General features: G+C 35.8%; 1 protein-coding gene across 1 annotated transcript in view; it reads right to left on the reverse strand.

Annotated features, from left to right (window-relative positions):
• kl-2 (dynein heavy chain 2, axonemal kl-2) overlaps positions 1 to 23,610 on the reverse strand; it is a 1,019,064-nt gene that overhangs the window by 388,180 nt on the left and 607,274 nt on the right. Inside the window, exons 32-33 of the mRNA XM_069137782.1 lie at positions 18,357 to 18,645; positions 1,172 to 1,309 (exon numbers count right to left, since the gene is read on the reverse strand). Coding sequence (XP_068993883.1) covers positions 1,172 to 1,309; positions 18,357 to 18,645 — 427 coding nt within the window. The remainder of the gene's footprint in view (positions 1 to 1,171; positions 1,310 to 18,356; positions 18,646 to 23,610) is intronic.

A 23,610-nucleotide genomic window follows, 5' to 3' on the forward strand; every position in this document is an offset into this window, starting at 1 on the left:
CAGATCACGTTTTATCTGAAGAGAGTGGGGGTCACCTTCAAGGGTTTGCGTCTGGGATGCGCGGAGAAGCTCGGTCGGTAAAGAAGGTGTTTGTACTCAGAACTTTCCTTGCTATACTACTGTATGTCTTACGTGACATTTCTCGTTCTTAATTTTCTTCTGACAGTTGTTTGTGTCGCACTTAACGGGCATATTCAAAGTATCCGACGGTTTTGTTCTAACGTTATGCATCCCCTCTACAACTACCACTTTCACCTAATAAAATATAGCAATCTTGCAGTAGACATTGAAACCAAAGCAGACCCGATTGATCGACACCATGTACGAGATTGACCGACGAAATAGAACAACGATCAATTGATAAAGGGAGCGCAGCCCGTGAAAACCTATGGTGATACTTCTGCAAGCAGCACTCCCGTCAGTGGAAATATATGTCACTCCAAAGTCAAAGAAATCTTATTATCGTACTAGCAGTACAAAAAAAAAAAATTTTTATTCATCTAAAATTAAAAAAATCTCATCATCGAATTCGCTATCGGTGACATGTCTATCAGTCCGACAGCAAAAATTGAAAAATCTCACAATCAATTGTTCGCCCCATCGGTGAAAATCGTACCGGCAATACAGGTCACTTTTCAAAGCTGGAATTCTTACCCCGTAACAGGTTTCAAATAAATTGTCGGTAAGGTAGGAACCAGAATTGACTTTTCCGGTACGCCACCGTTGTGAACCAGACCTGATACACCCTATCTACTACCATGAGTTACCTGACTCTAATTTTACTCGCTGCAACTAGCATCTTTCGTGCCTTCCAAATCTAATTTTTCACACAGTTGTTGCTAAACTGGCGTGCGTGAGAGTGCGGACAGGCGATATCTGATTTACGTCATGAAAGTCCTCGCATATTGCTTCACATTTCGTGTCACAAGCTATACTCGTCCAGATGAAGCTCAATTGTCAAATTTATCACGCGATATACAATTTTACTAGAATATAAAGTTCAGGCTGTCTACTTAACCCTGTCCTATCCTATAAGCATAGTATGCTGCAATTAGTAAACACTGAGAAGGTAGATACCTTACAATGTACTTTAGCTAGGGTAATAAAATTTTTACAGTAACATGTTATTAAATTGCATTTTTATATATTTTATCCATGCTATAATACAAACCTCTTCATCGGGGAGATTTGGATACAATCTTCTTTTTTTTCCAGCATAACGAGTTAGCGTCACTATTCCTCGCAGGCCAAAATCATAATGAAATTGTTTGCTGAGTTGTTGTTGAGCTAAGGTATACAAAGTAAACACCTATAAACATATAAGATACATAAATATTGCAGAATTAAACCAACAAAAAGCGTTAAAATGCTGTAGAAAATTTAGGTCAATTGACTAAAGTATAGAAGCTGGGATCCTGCTGAAGCATATATAAATATTAAGAGCCATTCCAACAATTTTCAGGCAGCAATTCGATGTCAAAATTCTTGACTTGTCCACTTCTTTCATGCCTCACTTTAAGGATAAGAGGCAATATTTTACGTTTGCGTAGTTTTGTAACATCTGACCTATGAGACACACTCTCCAAACCTCATAGATTAGCTCTCTGATGACTAGATGCGTCACCGACAAAATGGACTTCAGATGTATCTGAATTTGCGAAACTTTGCAAACATACTGGAATATTCTTCTTATGGTTAATAATATGCTGGTAAATCACCAGTAATTTACCATAAAGTCCATAGTGATGCTACTATGTCGATGTCTTATCGCTAAAATATTTTTCGCGACCAATTTTGCACTAAACTGAAAACGCGACTTACTGCACATTTGTCACAAATAATCCATAGCATCCTGAGCGACCACTTGTTTGCTAGTAGTGGTATCCCACAGTCTTTATAGTATCCTTCTGATCTCATATGTGTCTTCGTATTTTTAATTTTTGTCCTTTTTTTGCAACTGCATCTACTCAGTGACTCATAACTGTCACTATTCAAAGTTCCGGCACCATTTCTTGATCAATACATATCGTCTGTGAATTACTTCCATTATAACATCTATCAAGTTCTGTAATTTCCTCTGCAAAGTATATTTTTTAGTTCACCATTCATCATGTATAATAGATATTTCAATCACGCAAATCAAGTTTGATTATTTTTTCAAAACAATTGCTTCATGTCCTAATATTTATTCCCAACAAATGATGATTAATTTCTCACATTCACCTCACGTGCTGTGAGGAATATAAGATGGCCCAACAATGTAAGCCTGATGCGAGATTGCCACACACCTACGTGAAAGATGATCCGTGCGTGTCTGGAGATGGCGGGGTTCACCGATCATCCTGGACAGCAGTCAGTCGGTCACAAGTGGCACACATCAGCAGCCTACACTCCTCATTGTCAGTAAAAGTTACCAATTCTCTATCGCTGACGGCTGTGCATTCACCGTAAACGGAAATTTTCATGTGAACGACAATGGAAGAAGACGGACCAGGCCACGTACAACACTGCGGGGCTCCTGTAGATTTATATTGTTCCGTGTTGTCATACTATTACTTGGTTCTTGTCTTTTTTTTCATCTTCACGCATTGATTTTTACTAAGAAACCACGTTTTCCATCGACATTCGACTCTATTTCTCTGTCTTACTTTTGTCAACTTACACACGCTCAGTACATTGAATTAGTTTTTATAAGGCTTTTATTTATACATCCAAATTTTTTTGACATTTCTATGTATGCATATGTCTACTGTGAATTTACAATTTATACATACATCGTAATTTCATATGTGTACCCTATTGGGCTTCCATATTTATACACCTTTTCGTTGATATTCTTAGGCTAACATTATTTTTTAATCGTTATATAGAAATCATTTTTTAACCCACGCATTATACTTGAGCTCATGTGAACATCGTAGATTTCGAAGGATCAATGAATAATCTTTATATTTAGTCAGTTTCCCACACCTTTCACACCCAATACTGTACAATACTTCTGAATTATCGTCAATTAATCATTTATTATAAAATTGAACTGAACTCCGGTATAAACGATGTCCTTTAAAAAAATGAATCCCTTACAGATAAAAATTGTACCAATAGGAAAAGTGATATTTTCGAGGCAGGATATCACTGGCCAAAAGTATCCCCACATCGTTTGACTTGGAACCAGAGACAACTTTATTCACATAAAAAATCGAAACGCTTGGCCAGATATTAAGGGAAGATTTCGGTGAAAAAAATGTCCCGTATTTTTGGATCAATTTCATTGAAATTTTCACCATTTATGAACAATTCTAAAACTAGAATCTGATCCAAAATTCAGCTCAATAGGTCAAGTAATTCCAAGGTTATGCATTTTTTCCAAGATTTCTTCGAAACATCCCTTGCGCATTAGGTCTCATCATAGAAGGTTGAAATTTTTTATGGATATATTCAATGCCAAATACTGAAAATTGTTGAAGAGAATTGTTATTCAACAGTTTGAATTTTTTTTTGCTACAATTTTTGGTATATTATAGGCTGGGAAATGACTTATGTTCACCTCAACTAAAATTCCTTGCAAGAATTTCAAGACAATATGCCTAAGAATATATCTGCCAAAGGGCAAAATAATTGGATGAAACCTAATGTGCTAAGAATTTTCTGAATACCTGAAACCATAGTTCTGAAATAAACGCGATTGAATGACCTTCCATGAAGTAAATATGAAGTATGTACAGAATGAGTTATTCAATGTAGAAATAAGCCAGTTTGATTTATTGTTAGTTGACTTTAACGTTGACTTGAACCATATAAAATTGGGCCAGGAGGAAAAAAATTTGTTATTCAGTATTTTTTTTTTTAATTCCATTTATTTGAATTGAGTTCAAAATTCATGTCAAAATGTAAATAATAATATTAATAAATCATGTGTCGGTCGTCAGTGCCTATCGCTGTTTTGATTGATCTTCAATTCCATTCCTCGGTGCGAGTTTGTATCCAATCGGCTTCTGCGTGTCGGTTCTGAGGTCAACCGTGTAAAGATTTATATATTCTCGTCTAGAGTCGGAATAACAACTAAAGAGAATTCGGCTCATAGTGTCTGGTCACGTAACAGGGGCCTATACCAATTACACCAGTCTCCTTGAAAACTCTCTCTCCCTGCCAAGATCTTTGAGAAGCATGACGTAGTAAATCGTTCCTCACTACAAAGTCTTGTTAAATTTTAAAGCAAATAAGAGCTATAACAATTTTGTAACATAAAGTGCGTGTGAAAAAGTATCAGAATAATCATCAAATAAAATGTAAAGTGGTATATTTAAACAAATCTTAGCACTCGTCGAAAACATAAAATACTTCAGGAATATTATCAACCAAACTATCGCAAGCTTCATTCTGATAAGTTGCAGCCAGCAAAAGGTATTTCAACTTAAATATAATAAAAGTAGAAAGCGATTTACTTATGTAAACAAAAAACAGCAAAGTCAATTCAAAGTGACGAAAGACGAGATATATGAATATGTGCGATTAAACTAGAATAGCAACGATTCGTACATACAATTTTAACTGTACACGCATTTTTTTTAGATCTGATGATTGATATTTCCATGTGAATGAACGATTGAAGGAATGACCGGATGAATGCCGATATAATGTTAAGCTATAAAAATGATTTGAAGCTCGAAAGGGTCATATAAATAAATTCTATACAGTCTTTCAATTTACCCGTGTGATTCAGGTTTAGAGAATTCAAATATGGAGAAACAAAAATTAGATATATATATTCCTAAGAACAATGTTACAACCCTCTTCTTACTCCGCTACTTCTTGCAAAATCAATCAATTTTCAATTAGCTCACTCTGGCACATAAAGGCAAAAAAAAAAAAATCCAATAATTTTATTGTGGAATGATTATTGGGGCTAGACAAATATTTCAATAATATATTGAGTAAATGAAAACCATCAACTAATATTTATCTAGGCTCTACATGAGTTTACTATACAAAAACGCACCTGAATTCAACTTTGGAGCTGAGTGCTTGCAAATTAGTCCTGTGAAGAAACCGTTGGAATTCCCCGGCACCATACGTTGTCCCTTCAGCTTCTGTTTCAGCCTTCCCGCAGCGGTTTTTTTAATTTTCACTGTTCGTGCGACTTTCTGGGACTCCGTCGTTGCTTTCCATTCTGCTTTACGCTTTCGCCTGGCATCTCGTTGCTGGCTCATATTTTTTGCAATATCTGCCACCTTCTCAGACCTCACTCAAATCGTTGCCTTTTGAGCATGGAGCACTCCAATGTTGAACTCAGCAACTACGGTTGCTACTGCTAATTATATTCTCTTTTTGGAGATGAATGTCTCTTTCGAGATTTTTCACCAGATCAGGGAGTGCAAGCTTCCGTTAGCATTCTGTGTCGCACCTCGGGCACAACGGGCTAGTAGATCATTGGTCGACAGGCGTTCGTACAGAGGCTTGAGTTTTTCGACTACTCGCGGATTGAGCTTTGGCCACATGTTTTCATGGCTTTCCGGCTCTTCTCCCTTGACCACACTTCTGTTGTAGAAACACCACGAGTCTGGTCCAGTGAGGCATTGCTCGTGATGAAAATTCCGGTCGGTTGACACGCAGTGGCTAATCCTTGCATCTATTGCTCGTTACGTGAATGGTATGTGAGGAATATTTTTACAATGGCATTTCTGTAGTAATTAGTCAAGGATAAAATGGTCGCCTCCTTGAGTGTGCTTGTATCGCACCCCCCAGTGTTACTCCATCCACTTTCCTGTCTTTCACGAGCTTCCGGAGTCCGGTGCCCATTTGTTCCACGATGTGATTCACACACTTCTTCTTTGTGACGGAAACATCGTCTCCGTATGGGACGATAATCTCTGAATGACTAAATGTATTTGTGTCTTCGTCGGATAGAATAGTCTGTCCCACAAATACTCTACTGCCTTTGTTTCTATAATGCCAGAGAATCCGCTGTAGTTTTTATTGCACTCTAATTTGTGACCACCTTGCCACACTGCAAAATCAGGCGAAGTAGTATTCAGTTGGGTTGTGACAACGACAGACACCTGGAGGTATTTTGAGAGTACCTGGTAATCGATGGCCAGTCCAGTAAGGATGTCGATGATTATACCTACTCCGTCTAACGATATAAGGCCTCGTTTGTGCCACGTACCGTCGTAAGATACTGAGACGTCACGTAGTATCCTACTTTCCATTGAAGGATCTATTACTTTATGCACTCTTCTAATAGTTTTTCCAGCTTTCTCTAAAACTCTCGCTTTTAACTTCTGTCTCCACAGTCAACTGGTCCGCATGACTTTTGAAGCTACTGACGCTCGTACCTTTCATGCCCATTACGGTACAGAATTTTCCCATGCTTGAGTGCCCTAGTCCAACGCCGATCATTCCATCAACTGCTCGCCTGTTTATTTCGAAGGGTGACCTTGTTGAAGTGTCATTGGTTCGTGGGCTCGTGTAATTTTCACCCATTCGATAACCGCAGCTGTAGCATTTGATGACAAGCGAGTGCTGATTCGATTCATTTTAAGATGCAGATCTCTTCAAAATTTCCGTCCGAGTCGTTCGAACCACAAGAAAAATTTGTCACAGTTCGTCAAATCTATCGTTCGAAAATAGAATGGCAAACACATTTGCGGAGAACAACTGCCAAACCACAGAAATTTTCATGCCTAGATGGTTAGATTATATGTCAAAATAATTAGTACGAGAGTTATTCGCACTCTTACCGACCAATGACGGCGTACAGGCAGCTCATTAACTTTGCGCTCTTTTATTTTCAAAAAATCATGGAACGGATCAACGGACTTCGACGAAAATGGTTAATCGAACGTTTTTTGTCGGATTTTGAAAAATTTCCAAAGCGGACCCATTATGATGGTCAAAAGTTGAAAAATTTCTTTATCGGGCCAAAAAAAAAACACGTCAACAAAAATATTTTAGCAAAGTCAAATTTTTCCCAGGTGAGGGTCAATTCAAAGAATGTTTTTCCGTGAAAAACCAAAAATCAATTTTTCCGTCATTTTTTGCGTAAATTTCACCGAAATTTCCTCTTAACTCTATATCAATATTTTCAGTCACTGGCTTGAAAAACCATCGCTTTCATGAAGTGTTTTTTTTTATCGGTAACTATTATCAATATCATTTCCAAGAAACTCTATCTAGATTTTGATACAACACATGAAAGATAAAGTTTTTCATTCAGTATACGGTTTAGCACACATTTGAAAGTAATAATCTTTAATACATTTCTCTAATTCCTTTCTGGTAATCTACGGAATTGGTTTTTCAAATGTTGTTCCAAAACAAAAACCCATTTAAGAAACCATATCAATTTTTCTTTGAAGGTTAACACTAAAATAATAAGAAACTATCTCAAGTTATACACATTTCATCTCATTTCACGTATATGTCAATTTTTCCGCGGTACAAGATCCGTTCGACAACTACAAAAGTGATAATACATTTTTTCAAATTTAAATTGTACGCCCAAAAATCATGGTAAACTGTCTGATGTTAGTGAAATTATGTGAAACACATAACCAGATGGCATTGGTCTGCATGGCAAAGGGGCAAGAAAGCACGAGTAGACCAGCACTTTCCTGTGATTATCGATTCTTTTACACTAAAATCACGGAACAGCATAACTGCATTAGGATGGGTATTGTGCAAGATAGCCTATTCCACACATATATCACGTTATGGTTCATTATTTCAGTTTTATCCTTTGTTAATCAGCTAAGCTTCATATTATATGATTTAGTCATTGTAAAATTTATTAGGTGAGTGGGTCAGCCCCTTCATCCTTCCATCCGCCCGTTATCTGCCACCCGTAATCTACCATGACAAGATCTCAACGTTACGAAGTTATATCGCATTAAAGCTACCGAATATAATCGGTAAAATAATAATTATTCTATATGCTATTTGTAATTTTTTTTCCCCAATTTTCATTTTCATTGGAATAGAGAAACATTAAAGTACAAAATTGCAACTAGTCCTGGCCACTGGCTTAGTGATGCTTCCTAATGAGTTGCTGTTAATAAGTTTAATTCGAAACGGATATATTTAAGTGCCACATCACGTTAACATGAAATCACTTGGCCTTAAAAATGCATGGCTAGAGTTCAATTTCGAAGTTAGGGAGTAGTTTTTTTAATTTTTGCTCACGGTATCTACGTATGAACTCTTCATCGCAAAGAAGTTATATTTATTTGTGGTGCAATGTGTATATGAGTACACAAAATATATTTTTGTAAACCTGCTACGTCTAATTCTTCTAACACTGTGACATTGTTTTGCGGATATTCATTCTATTGATACATTTCTGTAAACATTTGATTTAGATGTCATCATATTAGAATATTCTGATCAGGCACTCATTTATATCCAGTTCGTTCCAAGTCATCAGTTAGGTCTTATGAATGATTCACAAGGAAAGCCCGCTAATTGTAACCCATGGGCTTGCACGAACTTCGCAGAATAAAAGAGTAAAAAAATAAATAAATACGCATTTCAACTCATCTATAGACAATCGACCTTTACGAGAAACTGACTGTCAAAGTCTTAACGCTGCTCGTGAGTCTGCTCGCGTGCTTCGTGCTCAAGCGGATCGATGGTGCAGTAGCCAACGTTACGGCTTCAAAATTTTACGCCTGGTGTTTAGTCGTGACGAGATTTTGTTTTCATTTGGTTGGCAAAGTATGCTTCAGGATTATTCTTCATCTTATTCATGAAAACAAAAATGCTTTATTTAAATTACAATTCATCATTCCAAAGCAATTGTCTTTTAATCGGAAATACGCTACAGGGTATTAGGTTTAAAACTAATTGGAAATAAAAAATGTATAATAGTAAGTAGATTAATTTTTGTGCTTATTGTTACGTTATTACCATTCAATAGGATCCGGTGCATTTCTCGGGGCGATACCTCTCATAAAAACATTCGAAATCCAAGTATTCTGTATATCACGAGCAACGCTCGAAGGCACTTTTGCCGCAGTCACATTTCTCGGTGTTAATGTTTTCTGGAAAAGCAGCGTCGTTGAAAAATACTAAAAATTTTGCGTTTCGATGATAATTTTACGGCAAACCGTGCATACTGAATCATTTTCTCAATGCTGGCGCCTGCAAAAGATTGTCAATTAAGTTGTATGTTTCAATCACGTCACGTCTACTTGTAATATAAGACAACATTCACACCGAGAAATGTGACTATAGCAAAAGTGCCTTCGTTCATTGCTCGTGGTGTGCAGAGTTTTTATGTTTCAAATATTTTTATAATAGGCATCAGCCCGAGGAATGCACCGGATCCTCTTGAATTGTAATAATGTAATAATAAACACAAAAATTAAGCTAATCGCTATTATACATTTCTTATTTCCAATTATTTTCAAACCGAATACTCTGTAGCATATTTCTAATAACGGACAAATGTTTTGGAATGGTGAATTGTAATTTAAATATAGCGTTCTTGTATTTATAAATAAAATAAAGAACAAAGACGATTTTTCTTGACCTTGGTGAATTGTTGAGTAATATTATTCTTGGATGTGAACGCCTTAAAAAAGTTTATTAACACCCCTTCTCTTATAAATGTTGACAAGAACATTCTGGATAAGATTAAGGAAACTAAGATCTTTCAGAAACATAACGAGGATTTACTTTTCTTGAAGGCAGACAAGGATAACACGACTGTTGTTATGAATAATCAAACGTATGAGGAAAAAATGTTACATCAACTCTCTAACAACAACACCTACAAAGTTGTTAGATTTGATCATACTTGTACCCTTCAACAGGAAGTTCAAAAATTAACGATGGATTGGTCCAAAAATAAACTCATTTCTGACCAACTTAGACGGCAAATTTCAAAAACTGATTGTGTACCACCTAGAGCCTACGGGCTACCTAAAATTCGTAAACCGGATACACCGGTAAGAATTATAGTTTCTTTCACAGATAGTCCTACCATCAATCTAGCTTGCTCCCTTAGTAAATGAATTGGTAACAACATTGTCCCTCCTTTGTCACGTGTCAGAGACAGTTTTGCTCTTGTTAAAGCTATCATGAACTTTTGTCTCCCACCTGATTATGTGTTGGTTTCGCTGGATGTTGTGTCAATGTTTACTAATGTTCCACAAGATTTAGCAATTAACGCGGTGAAGCAGCGTTGGCATCAGTTGGTGGATGAGATTCCTGTTCCACTCAATGAACTCATAAAAGCTTTACACATTTGTTTCAAGGCTGCCATTTTTAAATTTAATCAGAACAACTATGCTCAAACTTATGGTTTACAGATGGTCTCGCCGCTCTCTCCAATTTTGTCGGATATGGTTATGGATGATCTTGAACAATATTGTCTTAACAAACTGGACTTCAAGCCTCCTTTCTACTTCAGATATGTAGATGATATAATCACAGCGGTGCCTTCTGATAAAGTAGACAAAATGCTATCTGTGTTCAATCAATTCCATCCGAAATTACAATTCACCTCTGAAATAGAGTGTAATCGTCGAATTAGCTTTTTGGATGTTCTCATCATTAATGATAACGAGCTCATCAAAACTGACTGGTTCCATAAGGTTACCTGGTCACAAAGGTATTTAAATTTCCATTCTCACCATCCCAGATCTTACAAAATTGGAACGATTCATTGCTTGGTTGACAGAGCGATCCGACTCTCAAGTATGGAATTTCATAACAAAAATATGTCCTTAATTCATTAGGTACTACGTAAAAACAACTATCCAACTTCTCTGCTCAACAAACATATACAGGTTAATTACAATTCCATTTTGTCGTCGATCAGTTCTAACAACAACTATGATGCATCTGGTGCACAAGTTAATCAAAAAAACTTTGTTTCCATCCCATACGTTGCGGGCTTGTTTAAGTCTCTCAACAGAATATTCTCTAAGTATAAGATTCAATTTGTGTGAAAAAGCGCACATGATCTATCCTCTATGTTTGACTCTGGTAAGGATCCACTACCCCCGTGTATGCGTTCTTGTGTAGTCTATAAGATGCCTTGCAACTAATGCAACATGTCCTACATAGGTCAAACTAGTAGGCAACTACACACTCGGATGACTGAGCATAAACGCAATATCCATAAGCATGAGGATAATCATACTGCACTGACTAGGCACGCTATCGATTTTGATCATTCATTCAATTATTCTCAAGCCAGAATTTTATACGTGGAACCATTGTATTACAATAGGTTATTGTTAGAAATGTGCAATATTGTTGCACATCCCAATTCTATCAATCGAAGACAAGATATCGAACATCTGAGTTCTATTTACACCTCTGTGATACACCCAACGTAACTATCTATTACCGACTGAGCTTGCTCTCGATTTTACCTTCTTAACATTTTCTGATTTCTATTTAACCCGTTGACTCGGTGCTTGCTCTGATGATGACTGATATTTGTCTCCTCCCACTACATACTGGACTTTCCACATGAACAAAAGTGTTGTATTCTCTAAGCCAAAAAAAACTGTCGTTGTGTGTTTTTATTCAATTACCAACCAGGATGAATGCTTGGGAGTTTCGTATCGCTGTTGTTGTGTTTTTTAAAAATGAACTTTATGAGTTTTATTCGTTTATTCTAACGCGCATTCATTATTATACTAGTTGGTTCTTTTTCTTCGTTCTTTGAAAGTGTCATTTTATCATCAGGTGATTCCTATGATGTGTATTAGCACAAACGTTCCTTCTTATCACCAAAACTTTTCACATTTAATTTTGTTACAACTAACGTTGTACATTATTATAAAATTTTCTGTTCGTGACAGATGTTCTGAAATAAAATTGATCTGAGGAGGGCCCCCATCCGGGCTGAAACGTTAACACAAAAAAAGTGTTATATGTTTAGAACCTTCATATCCAAGAATAATATTAATAACATAAAGAACATTCGTGAAGCATGCTTTGACAATGAGAAAAAAAAATTTGTCGGGATTTGAACATGAAGCGCAAAATCTCGAAACCGTAACGCTAGCCACTGCATCTCCGATCCGCTTGAACACAAAGCACGGGCGGACTGATGAAGTGGCGTCGAAACCTTATGAATCATTTTCTCAGTACCGGTAGAGTGCCTATGAATAAGCAGGAATACGTGTGCGTTTACTTTCATTACTCTTTCAATCTGCGAAGTCTTGTGCAAATCCGTAGATTACAGTTAGTGGAATCTCTTCGTCAGCCAGTTTTCATCGATTGCGCAATGTGTCTGTCATTTTTAATTTTATTGAAGCTTATAAACCACTGATACAAAACAGTCAAAGACGCTGTTCTTCATGCGATATCAAATAAATATTCGAAAAAAATATTTGTTCCGTCGAGCGACAACACATGAGTTGTATTGCCAGACATGAATTGCCATGCAATTGCAAGAAGGCGTCCACTAGTCTTATAGTGATATTTTACGTCGTTGGTGAAAGGCCAATATTTAGCGGGAAATTTTGGTTATTTGTATTCATCAGCAAGTGTAAAGCTGTGGTTGCACTTGCGTCTTAGTTATCCAGACATACTCTTTGAACTTCTTTCGATTACTAACGCTTTTTCCAATATCATCTTTCATTTTTCATTAAAAACCACTATCCTGGAGATGAGAATACTTAAAAAATTACTGAAAGTGCTATACACAGGTTTGAATTTTTTTTTTTTTTTTCAAGACTGACGTAGCTTACGCGGCTTATATCTCACAAATCTTTGCTTTATATCTGTTAATAATATCGTGGGCTGATAAATGAAAAGCCGGACAATTAGATATAATTGTGTATTTATTAATAAAGGTATACTCAAACTTGATGCAAAAGGATTCGTGAGGATATACAACCGGCTTGCTCTCTTTCTTATCGCTATACCGTTCCGAGCTCCAAAAACGGACACACTCGCTGCCTGTGTCGGAATATACGCGCATGCGCATTTATTACATAATACATTTTAATACAGTAAGATGTCGCTACCAGACTTAAATTTACATGTATTCCAACACGCCTCCTTAAATTTAAGTTTTGTTACAATTAGAAAAAAAATTAATAGATATTTTATTTATCCTTTCACATGATCACCTCTGCTCTGTGCAGATTAACTTATGTTTGTTTTCATTTTAGATTTAGCATGCCGACAAACTTATTGAACTTAGTTTTTCCTAACGCTTTAGTTAGTATATCGGCAACGTTATTTTCGCTATCTATCTTTACAACGTCAATCAAGCCTTTCAAATAGTTTTCATGAACGAAGTGGTAGTGAGTTTCAATGTATTTGGAATTCTTTGTGAAATTTCCAAATTTTACAATGCATACGGCACCAGAGTTGTCCTCATAAACCTTTACTGGCTCTTTTATCTCAATTTTAAGATCTTTCAGCAAATCTTTAATCAGTTTCAACTCACTAACTACATCAGATAAAGCAACGTACTCTGCTGCAGTTGAGGATTTAACAACACTGCTTTGTTTCTTAGATTTCCAGTAGATTACGTTGCCAAACAATCTAATTACGAAGCCTGTTGTAGATTTACGGTCTACAGTATCGCCGGCCCAGTCTGCGTCTACGAAGCAATCAAGTGTATCGCAATTCACATTTTTCGTATAAGTTAATTTTTTTTCTCTAGTCAAGTACAAATATTTTAAGACGCGTAAGGCGTACTTGTAATGAGTTTGATCATAGCAGTTCTGGAAACGACTTAAGTAATTGGTACAATAGGCAGTATCTAATCGTGATCCTGAACTTACGTAAAGTAGTTCCCCGATTATGCTTCTATAATTTAAATAATCAGACACTGACTGCGCAGGCTCACATTTTAAATTTTGTTCCATCGGTGTTTCGTAGAGTTTACAATTCTCTATGTTATATTTCTTTGTTAAGGATTCTATGTATGACTTTTGATCGAGGGTGACAGTATCTCTAGCCTTGTTAAATTCTATATTTATTCCTAGATAAGTTTTGACTTCGCCTAAATCTTTCACATTGAACCTTTTTAATAATAATTTCTTAACGTTGTTTATTTTCTCTATATTTTTACAACAAGTCAGTACATCATCTACGTAGGATATGAAATAAACAGGATCTTGTTCACGCTCATCGAGAATGTATAAACATTGATCGTTGTTGCTTCGTTTGAAGCCAATACCTTTTAGAAAATTGTCAAGACAATTGTACCATGCTAACGAACTTTCACCTAATCCGTAGAGAGCTTTATTTAGTTTCCAGACCCTACCTGATTTATCGTCGTAACCTTCAGGTTGTTTGACGTAAACCTCTGAGATTATTTCTCCGTTTAAAAATGCGGATTCTACGTCTAATTGATGAACTATCAAATTAAGGTTTACACTAAATGACATTAATAATTTTAAAGTTTGAGATCTTATTACAGGTGAATATATGTTTTCTAATTTATCTCTTTGCTGAAAACCTTTTACAACGATTCTCGCTCTAAATTCTCCATTTGACTTTTGTGTATATACCCATTTTAAATCTAATACATCTTTATCTTTTGGACATTTGACTAGATCGCAAGTGCCATATTTTTTAATGCGTTCCATTTCTTTATTCATCGAATCCTGCCAAGCTTTAGAATTACAACTATTTATCGCTTCACAATAGTTTTCTGGAACATTCGCATTAATGTAGTTAACGTAGATACAATTTGCAAATTTATGTGACTGATAGATATCGGTTTGTTTTCTCTCTCTACCTGACCTCCTTAAAGGAGTATTTACATTTTTATCATTAGATTTTAAACTTAGATTCTTTAGTGATTCATCGTTATCATTGTAAATACTATCGTTATCAATTTTTTTGACTAAATTCTTCATTTACGACATTTTTGGCACAATCATTGTTTGTTTCAATAAATTTATCTTTACTATCAGTTTCACAATTCTCTTTATCATTTTCTTCTCCAGTAAAACCCACTAGTTTCACATCTTCCTCTATCACGTCAACATGTTTAACTACTGTTACTTTATCACCCATAAGTACTCGATAACCTACATTTTCGTATCCCACCAAAATCCCTACATCTGCCTTCCTGTCCCATTTATGCTTTCTTTTGACCTCAGGTACTCTGCAAAAAACTTTACTACCATATAGTCTTAGATTTTTTATATTTGGCTTTTCACCTGTAAATATTTCAAATGGTGTTTTTCTTTGAATAGTATTAGCAAGAGTCCTGTTCTTTAAATAAACCGCTGTTTTTACTACTTCAGGCCAGAATTTTACGTTTATTTTTGCGTCAGCTAGTAAGCATCTTGCAATATCCATCACAGATCTATTGTACCGCTCCGCAGTTCCATTGAGTTCATGGACGTACGGGGGGCATGGCTCAATCAAAATACCTTTTTCCTGTGTGAATTTATAAACCTTTTTACATACTATTTCTTTAGCGTTATCACATCTAATTTTTTTAACCCTTTTTTTTGTTAAATTTTCTACTAGATTTACATATTCAACTAGGCATTCAAAGAATTCGTCTTTTGTTTTGATAGTGTAAACTTTAGCTACTTTACTATAATCGTCAATGAAAGATACAAAATGTTTTTCACCTAAATTTCCAGTTATTTGTGGCCCATTCAAATCACAATGAATAATTTCCAATAATTCTTTGGCTCTGTGCCTATCGTTGTCAAATTTTGTATTGTGCATTTTATTTTGTAAACATGTACCGCATTTTATATAATCACTTTCAAATTTATCTGGTAAGCCATCGATCAGTTTTTCCTTACAAAGTACATTCAAGTAATTGAAATTAACATGTCCAAGCATTTTATGGAACTTTTCCTTTACAGTTATATTGCAAGCTATTTCGTTGTTACAAACATTTTTCTTATCTTTAAGGCTATACATTTTAAAAATATTATTTTCTTTGAACGCTACAGCAATCAACTCATTGTTTCTAGTATAGATTTTTGATACATTGTACTTTGAAAATATTTTGTGCGTTTCAGTTACTTTTCCATAGCTAATTAAATTTTGATACATTTTTTCTACATAGAAAACATTAGATAATTTTACTCTTTTTGTCTCATTAAATACAATAAAATCAACGAAGATATTGCCAACTTTTGTGGCTTGTAAAGTTTTGCCGTCTCCTACTTTTACTGGAATTGGAGTTTTCAAATTTATGTAATCATTGAAGTAATCTATGTTATTTGTTATATGATCAGAGCACCCGCTGTCAAGTATCCATTCGATCTTATCCGCGTTTACTTCATTGTTACAATCGTTTTCTAACTTACAATCTGCTTCAGTGCAGAATGTGCTACTGAACCTTTCGCTATTACTTACTGACCGTGTAGAATCTTCTCCATGCCGTTGCCAGCTCCCGCGACCGCGTGGAGTTGGATACCTGCCTCTGCTTGGGTTCACGTTGTTGCCATGTTGTTGCTGATGGTGGAAAAGACCCCGTGCGCCTCCTCGCGTCACGTGCATATCTCGGCCTCTGTTTCCCCTGCTGTTGTATCGCCATGTAGAGGTGGATGTAGATGTACGGTGATTCGGGCACGTATATTGTGTGTGACCAGGTTTATTGCACTTGAAGCACACGCCATTGAACTTCTTTTCACAAACGAAAGCGTTTGAATTTCCGCTCCGGTTTCTACTCAGTTTATTTTCTTCTTTTTCCTTGTCTTCTGCTGCTTTTATTTTGCTTTTTACAAATTCAACTGTCTGGTCTTCTTCTTTCAAAACGTCGATGAGATCTCCAATGTGGCTAAATGAACTTGGCAGTGTTCTTAGTAAATAATTTAACTTTTCTTTGTCACTAACTGTAGCACCTGCATTTTTTAGTTCTGTTATCATTTTTTCAAATCGCAAAAGAAATCTTCTGAAGTGTCATAGTCTTTTAACCTCACATTTTCTATTTTGTTCCTTAAGCTGATTTGCAATGCTGTAGATTTTCGTATGTACATTGAGTCCAATTTTCTCATTATTTTAAATGCAGAGTCTTCAGCGTTTAGAAATTCCATTTGTCTGTTAGAGAGAGCACTATATATATAATTGACTGCCTTGATATCTTTTTCGTCCCAGGTTGCGTTATCACTTTCGATTTTTTCTCTTTCAACGACGTCTTCACATTTTTTCCATTTTAGGAAAATTAATAAACGTTTTTTCCACGTGGTATAATCTTTTCCGTCAAATACAGGAATAAATATTTTGCTGTCTTCGCTCATCTCGTTAGCGTCAGACTTTTCAAACTTTTCAAATATAGAATTTTTCAGCAGCAAAACTCTTCTTGTGACCTTTAAGAAGAATTTCCTAACACCTTTGATTAATTTTTCTTGTTCTAAAACTGAAGTTTTATCGGTGAGATTTTCTTCCTTAACCTCAAAAGCGTTTTCGTCACCACGTGTTTTTACCGGTTCTTCTTTGTTCATTACAACACCATACAACAGTCATTTTTATTCACAACCACGGACTGCTACCATGTTAATAATATCGTGGACTGATAAATGAAAAGCCGGACAATTAGATATAATTGTGTATTTATTAATAAAGGTATACTCAAACTTGATGCAAAAGGATTCGTGAGGATATACAACCGGCTTGCTCTCTTTCTTATCGCTATACCGTTCCGAGCTCCAAAAACGGACACACTCGCTGCCTGTGTCGGAATATACGCGCATGCGCATTTATTACATAATACATTTTAATACAGTAAGATGTCGCTACCAGACTTAAATTTACATGTATTCCAACAATATCACGTAAAATGTTATGTGAAAGAAGCAGACCAAACGAATGTTCACGTTCGAAATACTGCATGAGAACTGTTGCAATAATCTATACACAGGAAATTAATGTTGATTCTTCGGTGATAGTAGCAGATGTAATGAGAGTATGAACACATTTTGCATTTCATATTATCCATACTCTAACGATAAACAGTGATAACTTTAAAAACTTGAATACATTTTTCATGTAACTTATGCTTTACATTGAACGGTAAGCAATTTTTCGTGATAATTTTGAAGAGCATATTTGGAAAATGGTAATTACATTTTATTGGACCCGCCATTGTTCTGAAGTTTCTGAAGAATTCAAAAGTGCAGAGACCAATTACACCCGTACAAAGTAAGTTTACGAACTGTTATCATGAAAGATGAAATGTTATTTCGTCATAAAATTTTCAGTACCCTATTGTGTTGTACCTACTGGTCTGAAAATTTGTGGAAACTATTAATTAGTTAGTATTATATTTTGAATTCAACCTGAATTTTACATATAGCAGACAGATGACGTCTTATGAGTGTCCGAAAATATCTGTTTTTTATATCTCATTTTATGTTTGTGAATTCAGCCTAGTAATCTGTAAAAATTAGGAAAATCCTTACTTTTTTAGCCAACACACGCGTATTTTGAAAACCTTCACCAAACAGGTTGATTTCAGCAATCATGCTGCTATCTGGCACCATCATAGATATTGGGCGAAACATGGATTTAAGATTATCCGGAAGTTCGGTGCGTCCGGCATAACCAGGATTCATTGTAATGAATATTCCACAAGTATGTACCAGACCAATTTCACTTCCTTCAAATGTAAAGCGTATTAATTTTTGCGCCAGAGCAGTTAATATTGACAGTATCTGTTGCGCAACAACAGACAGTACTTCTATATTTATTCTGTGGAATGAAAGAATTCGAAGTTAGATGTGAAATGCTTGTGAAGTATTAGTGTTTTGAAGAAATATATAAGTCACCAGTTAAAAAAGCAGTTTGAATCAAAATAATTCATAAATTTATAAAAAAATATGGATCATGGTTACGATGACATACTGTAATGTAGCTATTATTTTAAGTGTCTTTGCTCTATATTAAATGTTGCTCGGAAATTACGGAACTCCTCTTTTCGGAGATAGGGATTTGGGACTTAGCCAATCTTTATATTTACGTTAACTAGGTGTAGCGTTTCTGTGAACCCGAACTGGGTTAGTTGCCAAGACCGCCATTTTTCAGACTAGGGCGTTTCTCAAGCGCTGAAGCTGTATTTGTCACAGACCCGGACATTTTTAGGCCCCAAAGCTGCGCAATTACTGATCACAGACTCTACAATGAACTGTCAAAGCTGTTCCACTCCTGCAGAGTCGGAAGCCTTGTTCCAAACCTCCCATTGCTTCTCTTTCCTGAATTTGTGATCGCCTGTATACTAGGAATTACAAACCACAGTTGTCCAACAGACTCGAGATCCTCGATTAACCAATTCTACAGTTGACAATTTACCAAAGCCGTTCCCTATCATCAGTCCGACCGACTGGCTTTTAGATTATTAGAATATTTGTCAAGCAGGCTGACAAAATTTTGGTAATCGATGTTTAGTCCAGAGTTGTAAATAATGCATTACTGTTTTCATTATACATTGCACTGTGTAATATGAAATGGATGGGTAATTCATTAAAAATTACTAAATTAATGTGTAAGGAATGAGTGCTCCATTACGAATAAAAAAAATAATGTGTAATGGTCGCGTATTCCATCACAAATACAGTGAACCCTATCGATAAATCCCCCCTGAATAGTGCCGCTTCCCCAGGTAGACATCATGAACGTTTTTCCCACTCCAGCGCGGAGAAGGAAGTATTTTCGGTATATTTGGGAGTGTCAGTAGTGGTTTATTAATAATTCGATTGAAAATATTGAATAATATTGTCTATTCTGTTATTCACAACAGCTTTTAACGTTTCCGCTTCCAATATATACTGTGACGCGGATTTTCGTTGCTACTTGGCGACCTGGAAAAGCTACCGAGAACTTACCGTGTGCACAATACGTTCCCAACTCGCGATAAAAGCTGGAAAAATTGATCTTACACAAGCCTCTCAATCGTCAGCTGCGCTAATCCTCGGCTGTACTCATCTGCACTACATAGCTCATTGTCAGTACCGCGGAGAAGGGTAATTTTGTAGAGAAAAAGAATGACCTGCTGGAATAATTGTCTCTGAAGACGGTACTTGGAGAAAAACAGGGTTTTCGTCGCTCCAGGGTGTAGCACCTCTCATTGGAATGTTATCTGGTAAAGTTGTGGATGCTATGGTAAAATCGTAATTTTGTGAGATGTGCCAATTTTGTGATATGATGTCATGCGTCTAAATGTACAGTAAATCATACAGGAAGTTCAGGGAAAATGGAAATTGATGGAATTGTTGGGATGTTTACAAGATCTGAACAATTACACGGCATAACGTATTTGTATTACGTTTGAGATGGCGATACAAAAACATTCAAATCTATAATAGAAGCACGACGGTACGGAGATATAATTGTGAAAAATAAAGAATGTATTGGACATGTTCAAAAACGCACGGGTGCTAGGCCCAGGAACACTAAAAAACAAAATAAAGGTCTCGGAGAGAAAGGAAAATTGACGGCAAAATTAATCGACGAATTGACAGTTTACTACGGACTGGCTATAAGAAATGATTGTAAATCTATCGCCGACATAAAGAAAAGTATATGGGTATATATACCGGGACAATCTCTTGAAACTATACATATAACGCGCATGCGCCAAATAATTTAATCTCATTGGTCGGGGAAATCGCGCCGCGGTGATGTTTTCATCTGCTGAGCAAGGCGCCAACGTACACAAAATGAAACAAAAGCTGTAATTCTCTCGCGCGTAAAGCCGTGGATTGAGGTTATGCTGCTGTTTATTTTTACGTAGCGTAAATTGTCTAAGAAGAATAGTATCGTTCAGCAATACCGTGGTTGATTTCGGAAGATATTCAACCGACGCAATAAAGAATTTAACGGAAAAGCAAATATCAAATGATACAGAAATTGGGTGTTATTTATTGAAAGAAGAAATCTGAAATTCAAAGTGAAATGTCATTAACAAGTGGGAGTCTGGACAAACAGAAGTAGGTAAGTAAAAACAATGTTTATTGTGAACAGATTCTTTATTTACATAAAATTAAAAATAAATGAATGGTTGAGACCCAGTAGATATTTCCAGAGTAGATTCGTTACGGTGCAGTGCTCGAGAAGTCAGTAATTAGTGCCGATGAACATGAAATAAATAAAAGAAATGAGTGACAAGGAATAAAGAAATTATTCATCTTAAACACGAAGCTTAGGAGGACAAAGAGTAGCAATTAACAGAAAACGTACCCGACGCAATACTCACAAAAACCCTCGCCGACATCATTGATTAGTTGACAAAGTTTTTGCAGCTCCATTGTACAATAATCAATGTTCCGTTAACAAAGAGGGTTCACCAGATATCCAAGAATAAAAAGAGAAAAAGAACAACAGTTAATATTACAGTGTAAATCATGCTATTAATGAAAAATTAGGAAACAAAACAATAACTTACAAGACAATCGTCCGATAACACTGGGAGACCAATCTCCACTCTTCTGATCACCCCTCGTCTGGCCATTGGTTGCCTTTCAAAAAGTGCTGCCTTTTTTTTTGCCTTCAAAAATACCGAAAGATCCTGTTTGATAATAATAGCTTCTAATATTTTCAGGTACGAAATAATTCATTGTCAAAGCGGGACTAAATTTGTCAGGCATGGAAGCATGTAAGTAAATTTCCAATTACGTGATCTTTGACAATGACAATATTTTAACATGGATTCAATGATAAAATTCGTTTTTTTTCAGCAGGCTCGAAGTTTAAACTTTAATTAACACGAGGACAATTATGCCTTACCTGATGGTCAAAACGTTTAGGTGGCAAGGATCCTGGTTTCTCGAGCGGTGCAATCATTAGCACCATCGAACCTGGTTGTTTCGTCAGACATCAGGTGCCAGAGTGAATTTTATCAGGCCATCGCCACCTTCTTAACATCAGTTGAGGCAAAATTGAAGAGCGGGATATACCATAGATCATAATGGCTGAATATTCCATCATTTTACTTTGATCGAGCCAATAGCGATAAGTTTGTTACTTAACCGTTGCTGCCAATTCATTCTACCGAGGAATCATTCTGTGCACCATTGTAATTTAAGCATTATTATTGACCAGCATTGTTTTTCAAACTTTATACCATTTGATTTGATATCTTATTTTGAAGCTTACTTTTACTCTCTTTGGCATTGAATTCAGATGAATAGTTTTTCAAGTCCTCAATTAGATTGTAGGGTTGAATTTTGCTAGGCAATCTGAATCAATCTAAATCTAGAACTGTTAAATAAGTTCAGTTAAAAATGTCTTTAAATTTAATCTTAGTTGACGGTGTCATCTGGCTAGCTAGTTGCACGATAACTTGAAACCAAATTCAATTTTACACTCTTTATAGGGTCCTACGCTAAGACTGAAAGCTTGTGAATTTCCATGTACCGAAATTATTTCTGCATTTCATGTTAGCATTATCTGGAGCAAAAAAAATCCCATTTTGAGATTGAAAATGGAACCTGAAACACAGAGTTATTCAATAGCTCGAATTGAAAACCAAGAATTTTATAATGGTTTCTGCAACAAAGGGACTCTTTCCAAATATCCTTGTTAGAAGGTGATGTTCGGAGGACTATGAACAAGATATTGTATCGGATTAAATTATTTGGAAAAAAATCTTCGTAAACTTTGTTAAAAATTAGATATTCATTTATTTTGATGGAACAAGGGACACAATCTTTACATTACTTTAAAATTGACATTACTCTAAAACATGATTGTCCTTGAAGCTAATTGTGACATTGAGGCGCATTTTGAGAAACTTGATTTTCAACTTGTGTCACAGGATGTGATTTACATTCCTGAGTTCTACGCTTTCGATTCGATTTTCTTTGTTTCGAACCGCACTAACATGAAATACAGAAATCATTTTAATAAATCTAATGTTACTTGAATTTTTAATTTGAGTATTAGGTTCCCTTCATTTATTTAATCGAACATCATTGAAAATTTGCGAAATAAATTCTGATAATCATTCGGAAATTTTAAATAGTAGTAGCAATAATTTGTTAATCAGAAAAAATACATTGACTATCGACTATTCGTAAATTTTGTTGAACTATTTTCAAGAAAAAAAAGATTCACAGTTCCGTTACAGATAGTGAGATATTTAAATTTCTTGAACCCTCGGTTTAATGTCTCATTTTCGAAAATGATAAAATTCAATATTACCGCCTGAAATCACAAAAGAGTGAGAAAGTTGCTTAGTTGCTTGAAAGTGGCGATGATCTTTGTACGTCTGACAAATTGAATGGGCAGATGACAGTGAATATCAGAGATGTAATTATTTTAGCCGTATCACCTGTTGATAGATAAAAATTCCATTGTTATTTCTAATGTACGAAATAATAAAAATGATCAAATAAAGTGTTCGCACCTACCTGCTGCCTTTCTTCCAAGCACCCAACATTTAAACAGATTTCTCATTTTAGTCGAATAAAGCCAATTTTCAAAGAGCATTAGCATCAACTTTCCGAGTCACTACCTCGACTGTTTAAGATTCTAACCTCAAAAATTCGTATGAACTACAACGCTGCCAGAAACAGAGTTTGACAGCTGAAACTCGGAGTGGTCAACTTGCCCGAGCAGCCGATAAAACTCGCGCATGCGCATTATATGTATAGTTTCAAGAGATTGTCCCGGTATATTATCAAATGCTTGACTGACAGCGATCCTCAGTACTATAACTGC

Source organism: Neodiprion pinetum, chromosome 7 (assembly GCF_021155775.2).
Source record: "Neodiprion pinetum isolate iyNeoPine1 chromosome 7, iyNeoPine1.2, whole genome shotgun sequence".
NCBI classification, from domain to species: Eukaryota; Metazoa; Arthropoda; class Insecta; order Hymenoptera; family Diprionidae; genus Neodiprion; species Neodiprion pinetum.